We start from the raw sequence: 16,936 nt of genomic DNA on the forward strand, positions 1-16,936 counted from the left end.
GTGGGTTTGGCTCTCGGAGCCCATCCTGTAACTCTGTAATTGTACATTCTCGAATAGTGGCTTTGCTACTCTGTACCTGCCATGCTTGTTATTTCTTAATTTTGAAAAGAAAATATAACCTTGTTAAATTTTAAATTAACTTTAATTTCGTAGGCTGAGACCCGTTCACCCCCGCACCTTCTTTCACCTCTAACTACCACGGAAATCTCCGTAACAGGGGTAATCACATAAATGGGATTGTAAATAAAGGGTACATATCTCTGCACATGATTATGAGGGTATTTAGGGGTTGTAGTAAGGATGTAAAGGAGAGGGCATATAAGTCTCTAGTAAGACCCCAACTAGAGTATGGTTCCAGTGTATGGGACCCTCACCAGGATTACCTGATTCAAGGATTTGAAAAAATCCAAAGAAAAGCAGCTTGATTTGTTCTGGGTGATTTCCGACAAAAGAGTAGCGTTACAAAAATGTTGCAAAGTTTGGGTTGAGAAGAATTGAGAGAAAGAAGACGAGCTGCTCGACTAAGTGGTATGTCAAAATTAGATGTATGGCTTTTCAGGCGTTTGCTCTATTAACCAGCATTTCATCTTAGGTCTGACACTAGACTCGTCAGAGTGGGATGTGTCAGACCCTACCCACTGATGCTGGGGTGTATGCAGGTGAATTTGTCAGAAGCCTACTTATGAGGCAAAGAATTGTCATTCTGCAGCATCGTAGAGGTTGAAATTGTCCGACTCGTTGGCTGAATGGTCAGCGTACTGACCTTCGGTTCAGAGGGTCCCGGGTTCGATTCCCGGCCGGGCCGGGGATTTTAATCGCTTCTGATTAATTCTTCTGGCTTGGGGACTGGGTGTTTGTGTCCGTCCCAACACTCTCCTCCTCATATTCACACAACACACTACATTACCAACCACCACAGAAACACGCAATAGTGATTACATCCCTCCATATAGGGTTGGCGTCAGGAAGGGCATCCGGCCGTAAAACAGGGCCAAATCCCCATGTGCGACACAGATCGCACCCGCGACCCCACAGGTGTGGGAAAAGCGGTAGGAAAAGAAGGAGAAGAAGATAGAGGTTGAAATTATTATGGTTATGCTAGCAAGTCCAATGGTCAAATAATACCCATTAGTATTCTGGTCCTCAGTTCCTTACACTGCCACAGACCTGACATTAGAGCAGATTATTACCATAAAAGTTTATAATTTTTAAAAATAAATAACAGAGCGAGTGTTTTTGTTCTCAGCTATAATAGATTCTTACTATTAATTGATCGGTTCCAGGTAAATAATTATTACTTTTGATATTTTCAGGCATTTGGAAAGCCTTCAATGAAAGTAAAATAGCCAGTTTAATTGCTGTGGAAGGTGGACACTCAATTGATAGTCGGTTGGGGGTACTGAGACTCATGTACGAGTTGGGTGTTCGGTATCTGACTCTGACCCATTCATGTAACACTCCCTGGTAAGTTGACTGAAATACTCTGCATATAAAACTACCTCTACAGAATTTCATTTAGAAGTTGAAAGCTGTGTTACCTTAACTTTCTTTTTCTTAAAAGTACTTAATATGATGTAATTTTATCATTAGGGAATATGTTCTTTATAAGTGCATAGTATCTGAAACTCAAATAAACAAAAGTTAATTCTCCAGGCTTACAGACACTGTAACACCCACTCTCTGGCCAAGAGGTATCTTCTTTATCGTCATAAGCTTCATGATCACAATCTTCAGCAATCTCCCCCTGGCTTAGAATTAGGTAGCCTGGATCATCTTCATCAATATGTAGCTTTTGTTCAGTATCATTCTCACTGCATATTATAACCAACCTGTTTCAAAGTTTTAGAAAAGTCAGAGGTTTCAAAACCACTACAATCATATTCTGAATCATTTCCGTTCAATAATTATTTTTAAAAATTATTTTCACTATTTGTATTTATTTGTTCAATTATATCTATCAAATTCTAAGTGTGTTGAATCAAAAGTTTACTATATACATAGATGATGATATGAATGGGAATTCCAGCATTTAAAATACTACATAGCTGAGCTCATTTTATTCCAGGGCTCAAGGATCCCCAGCAGAGGATGAGGAAGATAATGTCGGTCTGTCAGAATTTGGAAAGGTAAGAAATGTAGATCAGTCTCTGAGCTGAGTAGATCCTTTTATTAATGATGAATTTACAAACTGAGAAATTGCAAGTTTAGAGTATGCCTTTAAAATATCTCAAATCATTCATTGATCTCCAAATACTTTCCTATGTGTACCGTGACTATTAACATTTCTGAAACTTACATTAGATTTCATGTTAAATTAACAATATCTACCCCAAAAGGGAGAAGGGGCTACTGTCACTAAATCTGAATTTAAAATTGGGAAACTGTCATTCTAGATGATAGGCGTTGGATGTATTCTTTAGGAGTGTAAAATCTCTCTCGAAATATGATGTAGGAAGACCATCTGGGATTTTAACTGGATAGACTTCTTACATAGATGGAGGATGGAGGAACTTACCTGTTAGACCATTTTTGTAGTGGTGATGAAAATAGTTTCATACTTAACACTGTGATGCTTAAGAACTTACCACCATGGAGATGGAATGACAGGCCACTCCTCTTCCAAATAAGCTGTGGATGATAAATGGAACTACGAAGGTATTGAAGACATCTCTTCGGGTTTCGCGAAGAGAAGCAGTGGTATTGTCATCTTTGGATCGGCCACAGTATAATAATGCACTCCTACTTACTGAAGGGAGAAGCCGCTGCCCCGGTGTGTACTTGCAGTGGTCATCTTACTATGGTATACATCCTTACAAAATCCATAGACCTGGCCAATCTGCACCAAAGTCTAAAACATCCAAGTATCATCTCCCTCATCTTATGAGATGATGAGCAGTCAGGAAAAAACTCATCATCTGTTTTATGAGAGTAGTGGCCTATTTTATTGTGTTTAAAAGTGTATTTTCTCTTTGATTTTATTTTATTGTTAACTACATTTTATTCTATTGACTCTGTTTTAGTTAGTCTTTGTGTATTTTAATGTGTTTTTAACTTTTAATTTGAATGATTTCAATTCAAGGGCAATGCCTTATTCTATTTTAATCTATTTTAAAATCAGTTTTATAATAAAACAAGGTATTGTGAATTAGATCCAGTGATTATTCTAAATTCATTTTAATTTTTCATCATTATTTTTTAAATGCTAGTCAGTTGATAAATTTTAAAATTTTAATTATCATTACATTTTGTTTCATCTCATACCATTAAGGGCTGATGACCTAGATGTTAAGTTCCTTTAAACAAGCATCATCATCATCATCATCATCATCATCATCAAGAATTCACCGGATGTAATCAGTAGTGGATTGCATGGAAAGTACAGCTTCTTACAGCTAAGAATATTATAAACTTTCTCCATCACATTCCTTGTTCTTACTTGAAGGTGTATATTGGAATTACAAATGACAGTTTAAACACTGACGTCAATATTGCTTGACTCGGCTAGAGAAGTCAATTGTAGTCGTGCATGCACAGCCATATAGTCTAAAAAATGAAATTTGCGTGGATTGATGGTTTTGCTGTCTCTTGTCAGTCAAGAGGTAATGGAAGCTGGTATCTTGGCAGATTCAGTTGACCTGCACTCAAAGCCTGGTCTAACTGCAAGTGCTCAAAATTACTAAGTAGCTGTCAAGCTTCAGTTCAAATTCTAATGGTAGACTGAACTGTATAACAAAACAAATGCATCTTGAGAACACCTACTATTTCATAGATGAAACATAATACTTGATTTATTTTTAACTCCTTTTGTTTTAATTGATCCTTCCACATCCTACTGAATCTACAAGTGTCTTCTAACAGTTTAACAATTAAATATTCTCTATAACATGTAGGTAAATAAAAAGTGTTCCCAGAAATCCTACAAAGGTAACACTTGGTGATTGTTACTGTGTTATAAGTAATATATATATATATATATATATATATATATATACAGTCATCAAATGTTCATTACCATATATGTAACTTGAAAAATAAGTTATTATTTTAATGAAACATCAACTCAAATTTACTTTTAAATGTCACATAGGTAGTGGTGAAAGAGATGAATCGCCTTGGTATGATGGTAGATCTGTCCCACGTGTCAGCAGCTACAATGAGAGATGCTCTTAACATCTCAGTAGCTCCTGTAATCTTCTCTCACTCTTCGGCCCGTGCTATTTGTGACCATCATCGTAATGTACCAGATGATGTGCTGGAGATGGTGGTGAGTAATGATCAATACTTGTACAGTTGCTCAAAGAAAGGAATGCATGCAAATTCCTTCACAGGTACAGTTTGAACCTATAAGTATAATGTTTGTTGTGAGTATTTACAGGGTTTATATCTATATGGGAGATGGATTATATTTTGATAATAATTAAAATTAAGTCTGATAAACTATTAAATGCAAGGACCATGCAATAGCATGTGCTCATTCTTTTTTAGCAATGCTACGAAAGAAATTATTTTTTCTTACTAACTTACCTAGGTGTAGATCTACATAGAAAGAAAGATTTGGTGATCTGTGTAAAAGAAATATATTTTCAAAATATTTTATAACCTTTGAAAATTTAATTTTATGTACTTCAAAATACTTTTCTATCATTATAAAGAAACTTGTAATAATAGGATACAGGCATTTCTATTTTGTATCTTGTGGAATTATGCCATCATTTGACGTTTCCATCTCTTTGCCTTTACCTTCGCCTCAGTCACACCTTGTATGTACTCGTGAGGATAGCAGTCAGGAAAAGAAGAGGGTGATGATTTGGTGGACCAGTGGTGAGGAAGGTTGCTAAAAAGCCAGGAAGGTCTTCATCTTCATTGCCTTTGACCACAAGAGGAGTCCTGTTGTAATGCATTCTGCCTTCCACCAACTACTTTATCAATTCAGGGTGTCACAACAGTCAGGAACAAAACAGTCTGAGAGGAGATGGGAATAGGAGACTCCCTACTACAGCGGATCCAGAAAGTGGTGGTTTGGCCATGTAAAAAGAATGAGTGCAAGCTGGACTTCAAATAGAGTATATGAAAGAAAAGAAAAAAGACCAGTGGGCAGACCCAAAGGAAAATGGACCGATCTGGTGAAGAAAGATGTTGAGGAGAGAGGACAAGATTGGAAGAAGATTACGAGAGAATGGTGGTTCATGGATGGACAAAGATGGAGGGGGCTCATACACCACACCCAGGAAACTGGAGATGGTCAATGATGATGATGACAACTGTCAACTCAACTGAAGTTGGAAAAATACTGAAAGTGAAAGAATGTAGAAAGATTTCCCTGATAAGAAGACGAATATAGAAGTCCAATGTGATGGAAGACCCAGATCCATTTCTGATAAGACATAGTATTTACAGTGCACTGTGTCTTCTAGTAAGGGCCAGAAAAAATTTGTTGTTTTCATTCATCTGTCTTGGTCTCATCCTTGGCTTTGACAATAGGAAAATGACTGTAACATGAACAATGCTAGTAATGCTATTCCTAATGTACCCAGTCCCTGATGTGAGTGAAGTGAAAATGTTGTTCACAGGGTTAGTTGGTGCATGCATTCAGTGGACTTGGCTGAATGATATGTAACAGCACCTTCTTGCTCAGTGAGGAAACTACCTTACTTCTAATTTCTATAGTATGCTTCTTCAGTGATACCTAGGCTATCATAACAGCTAACAGCACAGCTTTTAAGGATCCAACCAGTCTTCAGGCTGAAAATTCAACATAGTGAGATAGATAAAGATTACTTGAGTTTGTTTAGTTAAGAGTAATAGTTAACACTTCTTCTGAGAATCAGGCATAGGGTTTTGGCCTCTGGATCACAAGATCATGGGTTCAGACCTCACATAGGTAGTTGCATTTTTGCAGGGTGACAAAAGCCCATTCAGTATTGTCATAAAATGTCAGCATACAAAAGATGAGTGCCAGGTCCTTTGCCATCTGGTAGAGTACAATAGAATGATGAAACTTACACACAAGCAGTCTGAATGGTGTCAATGAAAATGTCTGCACATGAGGTGTAGCATGGATAATAAAATGCAGTGAGCTCAGCTGCAATCAACAGTATTCTGTAGGAAGCAAATGAGCTCTCAAAGAAAAGTATCTCTAAATTGCTCTGTTTTCAGATCAACTTCACTTTTTATGGGAGTGAAAAATAGGTGGACTTAGGATATCATAAGTTAAAAGTAACAGACATGAAAGTAGCAAGAATGATTGCTGGCACCAACAACAGGAGGGCATTCGCAGTGAGGAGATAAGATCTGACTTAGGATTGAACTCAACTGATAAAGCTGTGCTCATGAACCGGCTTCGATGGTTAAAAAAAAGTAAATTCATGTCCTTGTGCTGAGGTGGTGCAGTCTTTTCAGGCATGCCCCTAATGGTGGTGAGCTCCATGTATCTTTTTAACCTCATACCAGTCCTCCTGCCAATCTTACTTTTCTAGCAGTACCAGGAATCAAACCCAGGCCCCAGATGATGACAGCTAATTGTTACACTTTGGAGGTGGACTGGCTTCAATGTGAGGTGAACAGCAGAGGATAGCTTACCTAAGAGAATAATGGACTTGACTATAGAGGGTAAGACAAGCAGAAGTGTATCAAGTCAACAATGGTGAGACTCGGTCTTTAAGGATTTAAAGATAAAAGGTGTGGAACTAAATGAGGCCAATGAGCTGCTTAAAATAGAGGTTTTGGAGACACTTAGATAATACTGGTCTACAAAGGAAAATATTTTGTCTACTGAGTAGAATATTTTTAATTGATTTTATATTTGAGGTAGCCGATTACAAATATGCAGTCAGAAATTGTCCAGCACATCACAATTTTTCATGAAACGCACTTACAAAAATGGATCATTTTCATTAGTTGCAGCAACATATTGTTAGGTAACACTAAAAATCTTTCAGGCAAAACAAAATTTTAAATAGTGATTTATTAATAGTGTTATGTCCACCTCCATAGCATAATGGTTAGCACTATTAGCTGCCGTCCTTGGAGGCCGGGGTATGATTCCCGGTACTGCCAGAAATTTAAGAATGACAAAAGGGCTGGTATGCGGTTGAAATGGTACATGCAGCTCGCCTCCATTGGGGGTGTGCCTAAAAAGAGCTGACCACCTTGGTATGAGGACACAAGTTTACCTTTTTTTTAATAGTGTTATATTAATAGGAACTCTTAATTAATTTGCAAAATACACAGAAAGAAGTCTCAGTGTTTTGTAGATTTCTTCCATTTTCACTGAGTAACCAATAGGAATAGATGCTAATTTGTTGCCATTAATCAACAATACATACTTTAAACTTCTCTATGAGATCAGTGAACAGCCCCCATTCCTCTGCAAGGTACTTGCATACCATAGCTTCAATGCGTTCTTTGCTTTTGATGCAGTACACAAGTGATTCATCCACCTCAAATATTTTACCAGGCTCTTCTCTCTTCATTAGTATATGATGGTGTTCCAGGGGCTAACATATTCCTCCCTTTAGTCTAGAACCCAGTAATTCTGATTGTGCTTTAAGCAGATCAAGATCACACACAACATCATTTAATTCACCTTGAGTAATGGCTTGCACAGAATGCATTGATCAGACAGGATGAAGTCGTAGTTGTCGCTCTATGGTTTTTTTTTTTTTTTTTTTTTTTTTTTTTTTTTTTTTTTTTTTTTTTTTTTTTTTTTTTGGATGCTAAATCTGTAACTGGAACTGGAAGTTGAAAATGTTTGGAAAATAGGGATAGAAACACCATCACTGTGTGGTATGGGTCTTACAGCTGACTGCAAGAAGTTAGGATACAGAACAGAATGTTTTGACGTTTTGTCACATCATACAATTCATATAATTCCATATAATTTTTCTGTTCCTGCCACACCATTCAAACTCCAAAACTGAGGCGTTTTCTCTGTCCCTTAGTCCACTGTCTGAGGTTTTCAACACATGTTCAATGCACTTTATGCAGTGCCCAGCATTTCTTCTGGTCACTGAGTTTAACTCCAAAAAATGCATAATAAGTTTTGGATACAAAGTATTGTCCTTTGTTTTGGAGTTATAAAACAATCATAAATGTAGCAAAATAATTATGTCATGGTCATTTTTTCACTTTCTATGAATGGCAGCTATTTTTTAGATATTTATAACAAAGAAAAATACATTAAGTTGGTATTTTTTAAACAATACAGAAAAATATATAACATTACTATGTTATGACATAAACCTCATGTGATGGTGCAAAATAGTGCATAATGATCAATACAAAAAATACTAGTTAATACAGGAATCTGCAACAGAGGAAAATACATGAAGTTGCCATTTATGAAAAGACCTGATGTGATAGAGAAAAATGGGTGTGATTTGTGGATTCAGCCCCCTATAAACAATAACGATCAACTGTTACCTTAAAGTCAGAAAAACTGATGTAGACCAGTGAAGTCATAGAGGCTTGGGGACTGAACACTGAAAGGCTTATATGTACATAAATTGCTTGGTAGAAACCACCATATATTTCTGATTAATTTAACACGTGGCACCACCAGATTGGATCTTTCATTGCCGAAGAACTAAGAAAGCAGGGATTCAGTGTACTGTGCATGAGGAGGTACATGGACTGGCCATAAATGGTTGTTCTCAGAGAATTCACATCATAGCATTTAAAGACAACAGTTCTCAGGGATTTATCTTAGATCCAACTGTCAGGTTTGAGCACCATAGCGGTCAGCCAGAGAAGGTCAATCTAGAAAAGATTAAAAAATACAAACCCACTATCCCTTACTACAAATCTAAATACCACTTTCATGAAATTGTAATAATTGGGATAATGATCAGAGCTCACGGTACCGTACCTTGTCACTTTGTCATCTCGTGGAAGCGCTTCCAACTTCCAATGAAGCTTATCCCCAAAATTGTGACTCTCGTCCTTCGAGGCTCCATCAAGATCTTGAGACACCACCCTTACAGCATTGAAATGCCACACTAATTATACTGTTTCTTTATAATTTAGAGTTTTCTTCAATTAATAGAACTGTATAGAAAAATTGTATATGTTTTAGCATGTTCTTAGTGGCAACCTGTAAATACAGGACGTTGTTCCTAAATAAATGGAAATGCATATATTATAACTGAATCTTTTGTAGTCATCATCATCCCCCTCCTCCCTTGATGGATAAGGGCATTTATGGCACTTCACCAACTTCCTCTCTCCTTCTGCCATTCCTTTTCCATTATATTGTCCAAGCCCAGATTCCTTCTTCTTCTTCTTCTTCTTCGTCTTCTTCTTCTTCTTCGTCTTCTTCTTCTTCTTCGTCTTCTTCTTCTTCTTCTTCTTGCACTCCTATTTATTGAATCAATCCACCTTGTTCTAGATCTGCCTCTCACTCTCTTTCCCTAAAACTTCATCTCCATAATTTGTTTTGGTATCATTTTCTCATCCATTCTCTTTATATGTCCAAACCACCTTAGTTTATTCCTATCAATTCTCTCATTTAGGTTTTCTATTCTGACTTCCTTTTTAACATCTTCGTTTCTCACCTCTGCTTTTCCTTGTCTATTCTATCATACTTCTTTGATATTTAATTTTGCTGGCTTGAAATCTACTCTCTTCCTTACTTCTTATTGTCAAGGTCGCAGCCACATGAGTCAATATGGGTGCACATTACATTTTGTACATTATCTCTTTACTCTTCCTTGGTACTTCCTTAAGGCAGACAAGGCTTCTTACACTCTGGTAGAATGCATTGTCCTGTTGCACCCTCTTGATAATCTCCATGTCCAGCCTTGTATTCTGCATTAATTCACTCCCTAGGTATTTGAAATTGCCCAAAGCTTTGACCACAAATTTTCACAACGCCTTTCCCTTGTCTTTCTCCTTTTGATATCACCATGGTCTTGATTATCTCTGCACTAATTTTTATATCATACTTCTCAATTTTTCTCATTCAGTGCATCAAATTGTTCTTGTACTTCTTTGTTGTTTATTCCCCAGACCAAAATATTGTCTGCAAGTAGTATTAACTTCATTTCTTTATACCGATATGCTTCCTGTGTCTCCTTTACAATTTCATCCCAAACCATGAGAAATAAAAGAAGTAACAGCACACTCCCTTGTCTTAGTCCAGTTTCATCTCTAACCCATTCTCCCTTTACAGCCGGTGTCTTTATGCTGCTGATGTAGTTATGATACAGTGATTGCACCATTCCTTTTATAGTGTTTCATATAAATCTTCACGCATTGATCAAATAGTACCAATTTCTCAATCAATCAATCAATCAATCAATCAATCAATCAATCAATCAATCAATCAATCAATCAATCAATCAATCAATCAATCCGTCAATCAATCAATCAATCAATCAATCACTACTGATCTGCATTTAGGACAGTCGCCCAGGTGGTAGATTCCCTGTCTGTTGTTTTCCTAGCCTTTTCTAAAATGATTGCAAAGAAATTGGAAATTTATTGAACATCTCTTTTGGTAAGTTATTCCAATCCCTAACTCCCCTCCCTATAAATGAATATTTGCCCCAATTTGTCCTCTTGAATTTCAACTTTATCTTCATATTGTGATCTTTCCTACTTTTAAAGACACTACTCAAACTTAATCGTCTACTGATGTCATTCCACGCCATCCGTCCGCTGACAGCTCAGAACGTACCACTTACATGTTGCAAATCTTTACATACCACTTAGTCGAGCAGCTCGTCTCCTTTCTCGCAAATCTTCCTAGCCCAAACTTTGCAGCATTTTTGTAACGCTACTCTTTTGTCGGAAATCACCAAGAACAAATCAAGCTGCTTTTCTTTGGATTTTCTCCAGTTCTTGAATCTAATCCTGGTGAGGGTCCCACACACTGGAACCGTACTATAGTTGGGGTCTTACCAGAGACTTATATGCCTTCTCCTTTACATCCTTACTTCAACCCCTAAATACCCTCATAACCACGTGCAGAGATCTGTACCCTTTATTTACAATCATATTTATGTGATTATCCCAATGAAGATCTTTCCTTATATTAACACCTAGGTACTTGCAATGATCCCCAAAAGGAACTTCCACCCCATCAATGCAATAATTAAAACTGAGAGGACTTTCCTATTTGTGAAACTCACAACCTGACTTTTAACCCAGTTTATCATCATACCGTTGCCTACTGTCCAATGCACAACATTATCGAGGTCATTTTTGCAGTTGCTCACAATCTTGAAACTTATTTATTACTCTGTACAGAATAAAATCATCTGCAAAAAGCCTTATTTCTGATTCAACTTCTTTACACATATCATTGATATATATATATAAGGAAACATGAAGGTCCAATAATACTCCACGAACCTGCTACGCAGGCGTAGCAGGGGGAGAGGTGATACTCCCACGTGGCGCGTCCCAGGTGGTGGATAGGGGGGTCCTAACTGGCTTGCCGGCGGACTTGAGGGAAATAAAATACCTCTCGCAGACCAAACACACACCCCCTGTGGGTGGGGGAGGCAGACGAATAATACACCCACGGTATCCCCTGCCTGTCATGAGAGGCAACTAAAAGGGGCGACCAAGGGATGATTGGATTAGAACCATGAAACTACATGTGATTAGTACCACCACGCGGGGAACACCATGGGTCGTTATAACTTGCGCGTATTACCATTATGTTAGGTACCTAATAGGTTTCTGATTAGTAGCAATCAGGAGCACCGTGCGGTCAGGCTTTTACGGTACCTGTGATAAGTAGCACTATATGAGCGACACCAGGGTTGTGGTTTGCCTATGATTAGTACCCACTATATAAGGAACACCACGGGATAGTACGAGTCCCTGTGGTTAGTACACTTATGTAATGAAAACCATAGCTTTGCGTTGCCTGTAAATGGTGCCGCTATGTGTGAAACACCATTGGTCTGTATTACCTGTGCGAATTTCATTACCTGCAAGTAGTACCATAATATGTGGAATACCGCGAGTCTACGATACTGTTGATTAGTACCGCACCATGTCAAATACCATGCTTCTACTTTCCAAGCGATTAGTCCCATTATGAGAGTGCGATGACCTATATTTTGGACCCCTTTAGCTTGCAAGCATCATCGATTTAGTATTGAGCTATAGAAGCAGCCCCTTGGTCAGTATTATTATTGTTTTCCATCAGTTTCTTAGACTGAGGCATTGTGGGTCGTCTCCACTGATTGTTTTTAACTTCATATCCATCCGTTCATTTTTTCGTCCTCACGTTTTGAATTCTGGTCAGTGGAGGATTTTGTGTGTATTTTTATCTTGTCATTGCATTTTGTCTCATTCCGTACCATTAGGGGCCGATGACCTCGATGTTAGGCCCCTTAAAACAACAAGCATCATCACCAATAATACTACCTTGAGGAATTCCCCTCTTAATTATTCAGAGTCAAAGCTTTGGCTACTCTAATTCTCTGAGCTCTATTTTCTAGAAATATATACACCCATTCAGCCACTCTTTTTTAAAGTCCAACTGCACTCAATTTTTCCAGTAGTCTCCCATGATCTACCCTATCAAATACCTTAGATAGATCAGTCACGATACAGTCCATTTGACCTCCTGAATCCAGGATTTCTACTACATCTTGCTGGAATCCTACAAGTTGAGATTCAGTGGAATAACCTTTCCTAAACCCAAAGTACCTTCTATCAAACCAGTTATTAATTTTGCAAACATGTCTAACATAATCATAAAAAATGCTTCCCCAAAGTTTACATGCAATGCATGTCAAACTGACTGGCCTGTAATTTTCAGCTTTATGTCTATCACCCTTTCCTTTACACACAGGGACCAGTATAGCGATTCTCCATTCATTTGGTATAGCTCCTTCATGCAAACAATAATCAAATAAGTACCTCAGATATGGTACTATATCCCAATTCATTGTCTTTAGTATATCCCCTGAAACCTTATCAATTCCAGCTGCTTTTCTAGTTTTCAACTTTTGTATCTTACTGTAAATATCATTGTTGTCATAGCTAAATTTCAATACTTCTTTAGTATTAGTCGCCTCCTGTATCTGGACATTATCCTTGAAACCAACAATCTTCACATACTGCTAACTGAATACTTCTGCCTCTTGAAGATCCTCCTATACACACTCCCCTTGTTCATTATTGATTCCTGGAATGTCCTTCTTGGAACCTGTTTCTGGTTTTAAGTACCTATACGTACTCTTCCATTTTTCACTAAAATTTGTATGACCACCAATTATGCTTGCATCATGTTATCCTTAGCTGACTTCTTTACTAGATTCAATTTTCTAGTAAGTTCCTTCAATTTCTCCATACATCCACAACCATTGCTAACTCTATTTCTTTCCAACCAGCACCTCCTTCTTAGTCTCTTTACTTCTCTGTTATAATATAGTCGATCTTTACCATTCCTTACCACCCTTAAAGGTACAAACCTATTTTCACATTCCTCAATAATTGCTTAAAACCCATCCCAGAGTCTGTTTTCAATTTTATTTATCATTTTCCACTGATCATAGTTACTTTTTAAAAACTCCCTCATGCCTGTTTTATCAGCCATATGGTACTGCCTAATATTCCTAATTTTTATATTTTCCCTTCTTTCACATTTATTTTGAACTACCCTAAAAACAGCTTTGTGATTACTAATACCATCTATTACTTTGGTTTCTCTATAGAGCTCATCTGGGTTTTTTTATTTTGCTATTTTGCTATTTTGCTTTACGTCGCACTGTCACGGATAGGTCTTATGGCGACGATAGGATAGGAAAGGCCCAGGAATGGGAAGGAAGCGGCCGTGGCCTTAATTAAGTACAGCCCCTAGCATTTGCCTGTTGTGAAAATGGGAAACCACGGAAAACCATCTTCAGGGCTGCCGACAGTGGGATTCGAATCCACGATCTCCCGGATGCAAGCTCACAGCCGCGCTCCTCTACGCGCGCGGCCAACTCGCCCGGTCACCTGGTTTTACCAGCACCACATCCAGAATGTTCTTCCCTCTAGTTGGTTCCATCACTTTCTGAATCAGATGCCCTTCCCATCTTAACATTTCCTTCCCAATTGACATTTGGTAAATTGAGATCACCCACTACAATCACATTCCTTTCCTTATCGTTTTCTGCATAGCTGATTATCTTATCAAATAATTCTGAATCAGCATCAGTGATACCCTTTTCTGGTCTGTACACTCCAAAGACATCAAGTTACCTATTATTTTTAGAGATGAGCCTTACACCTAGAATTTCATGTTTATCATCTTTTTTTGTAGCTTACAAATTCTTCTTTCATCAGAATGAATACTCCCCCTCGCACCATTCCTATTCTATCTCTACAATACACACTCCAGTTCCGTGAGAAAGTTTCTGCATCCATTATATCATTTCTCAGCCATGATTCAACTCCTATTACTATATCTGGAAAGTATATATCTATTAAATTATTTAATTCTATACCTTTCTTTACAATACTTCTACAGTTCAACACTAACATTTTTATGTCATCCCTACTTGACTTCCTGTTCCCTTATCACTGCTCCCTAGGCCACCTTGTATGTACCTCCCTATAATCCTTCCAAAAAAAATTTCCTAACTTATATGTACCAGTGTGGTTTAAGTGAAGGCCATCTGAGTGCAGATCCCTATCTCCTACCCACCCATTAGAATCTAGAAATCTCACTCCCAGTTTCCCACACACCCACTCCATCATATTTAAATCCCCAATCACCTTCCAGTCAGTATCTCTCCTACATAGTACTCCACTGATAACAATCTCCGCTTCCTTAAAATTCACCCTGCTGCATTTATCAGATCCCACACATCCCCAACTATGTTGCTACTTATATCTGCTTTAGCCCATGTTTCAAGTACAGGTCACCCATTAAATAAATATATTTGTGTTTCCAGAAAAAGAATGATGGCATTGTAATGGTAAATTTCTTCTCTGAATTTGTCTTCTGCAATGGTACGGAAAGGAATGCATCCGTATATGATGTTATTGGTAAGTATATATTAATTTTACTGTATATTAATATAGTTAGGTTTTCTTGTTTTTATTGTAGTGATAATTTATAGTTATAATAATTTGTTCTTGGTAGACAGCCTGCAGATGCAATAGACAAAGTGGTCATTTTTAACCCTCAACTTGTATCACGTAATTTTGTAATTATGCAATGTTTTCTTTTCTTTCTTTTTTTTTTTTTTTTTGAACTTAATTACTTGAAACATCTCACAGCAAAAAAAAAAAGTGTTAGTTTTATTACTCTATTTGAGGATGACCACCCCCCTCCACACACACACAAATTCTATTCAACTACGAAGGCTGTTTTTCTTCAACCTTGGATGGGCTATAAAAAAAGACCCATTGACATAACAAAATTATTTTATCGCTGAAAGTTTAGTAGTATCGTTACACCAGCTTTCCGACGCCCTCTGCAAAGAATTCTACCGCCGGTGATGTAATGTGCATCTCGACAACCTCCTGCTCTATAAAGTCCACTAACAAGACATCTTTATGGTCCCAAAAATATAGCAGCTATTGTTTTCCTGTTCCTCAGTGTCAGTTTAAACATTTTTGGTTTGTTTGGAGAAGGAGGATGCATCCATTGCTTAGACTGATTTTTGGTTTCTGGAGTGTCATACAGGACCCAAGTTTCATTACGAGTAACGATAGACTTTAAAAATTGTTGTCCCCCTTATTATGGTGACGCATGAGAAACATTATGGCTGAAGCCATTCACTGAGTTTTGTGATTGTCAGTCAACACTGTTGGGACCTAATGTGAACAAAGTTTCCAGTATCGTAAGTGTTGAGTCACAATTGTGTACAGGGAAGACCTTCAAATATCTGGTATTGCTGTAGAAAGTTCACTGATTGTAAACCTCCATTTGTGACGTATAAATGAAGAATTTGAGGTGGCTGTTGAGATGCACATTACCTCACTGGTGGCAGGCTTTTGTGCAGAGGGCATTGGAAAGCTGGTTAAACGATATGATAAATGCCTAAATCATTTTAGCGATTATGTGGAAAAATAAGTATAAAGCTAATAAAATTTTAGTGATAAAATCATTTTGTTATGTCAGTGTGCCTTTTTTTATAGTCCATCAGAAGTTGAAAAAAACCAGCCCTCGTATGAATGGCCACACTTAGTAATTGCTGTCTATTTACAAGCCTCCATTCTTTACACAGAGTGGGAGTCTCAGCTTGTTGGTGTTACCTGGGGACAGCCATAATCCTTTACTCTGGCTTGCCTTACTTTCAGCTCTCTAAGTCCAGTCACCCCATACAGCTACTGCGTATGACTAGGTCTGAACACAGGGCTACTCGCCACTCAACACATGTTTGTTCCCTGGTTCAACTCCAGAGACAGTCAAGTAATTCACACAGTCACATGTAGTGAACACCTAAACAGCAACAGTTCAACAGTATTCAACAGTGGCTATTAACACAGATCCAATTACACTTATGATAGCTGCTTCAATCACTCACTCATGGCAGTCCACAGAAGTGCACGCACACACACACGCGCACGCGCACACACACACACACACACACACACACACACACAGAGTACTCTAAGGTAGTACACAGTATTCTGTCTCGTACACCATCTGCAGTCCAGCTACTCATTGGACACTCAATCTGACACAACAGCAACCACAACTCCTCATTCAGACCTTGGAGGGAACTAGCGAGAGCCAACACCTCTGCCACCCTCAGCCCAGTCACTGAAACCCCAACACACTGAGTCTCACACTGACTCCACCACAGAGTCCAACACTGACTGACTGCCCGCAGCTAGCCTCCCTTTTTATAGCTCGCGTGATGTGAATCAGAATATTCGCGAAGTGGCCAGAGGCGGAACAATCTCATTGCATCTCCCAGAAACTTGCTGTTAAACCAGCTGACGAAAATAATACATGGAAAGACTGGCCCAGTCCTCC

The 16,936-nt window shown here is 38.1% G+C and overlaps 1 protein-coding gene across 1 annotated transcript in view; it reads left to right on the forward strand.

The window, feature by feature from the left end:
* The window catches only part of LOC136876173 (dipeptidase 1), a 232,961-nt gene that overhangs the window by 173,462 nt on the left and 42,563 nt on the right, over positions 1-16,936 (forward strand). Inside the window, exons 6-9 of the mRNA XM_067149896.2 lie at positions 1,314-1,464; positions 2,066-2,126; positions 4,088-4,264; positions 14,901-14,994. Of these exons, the coding sequence (XP_067005997.1) occupies positions 1,314-1,464; positions 2,066-2,126; positions 4,088-4,264; positions 14,901-14,994 (483 nt within the window). The remainder of the gene's footprint in view (positions 1-1,313; positions 1,465-2,065; positions 2,127-4,087; positions 4,265-14,900; positions 14,995-16,936) is intronic.

This window comes from Anabrus simplex, chromosome 6, assembly GCF_040414725.1.
Source record: "Anabrus simplex isolate iqAnaSimp1 chromosome 6, ASM4041472v1, whole genome shotgun sequence".
NCBI lineage: Eukaryota > Metazoa > Arthropoda > Insecta > Orthoptera > Tettigoniidae > Anabrus > Anabrus simplex.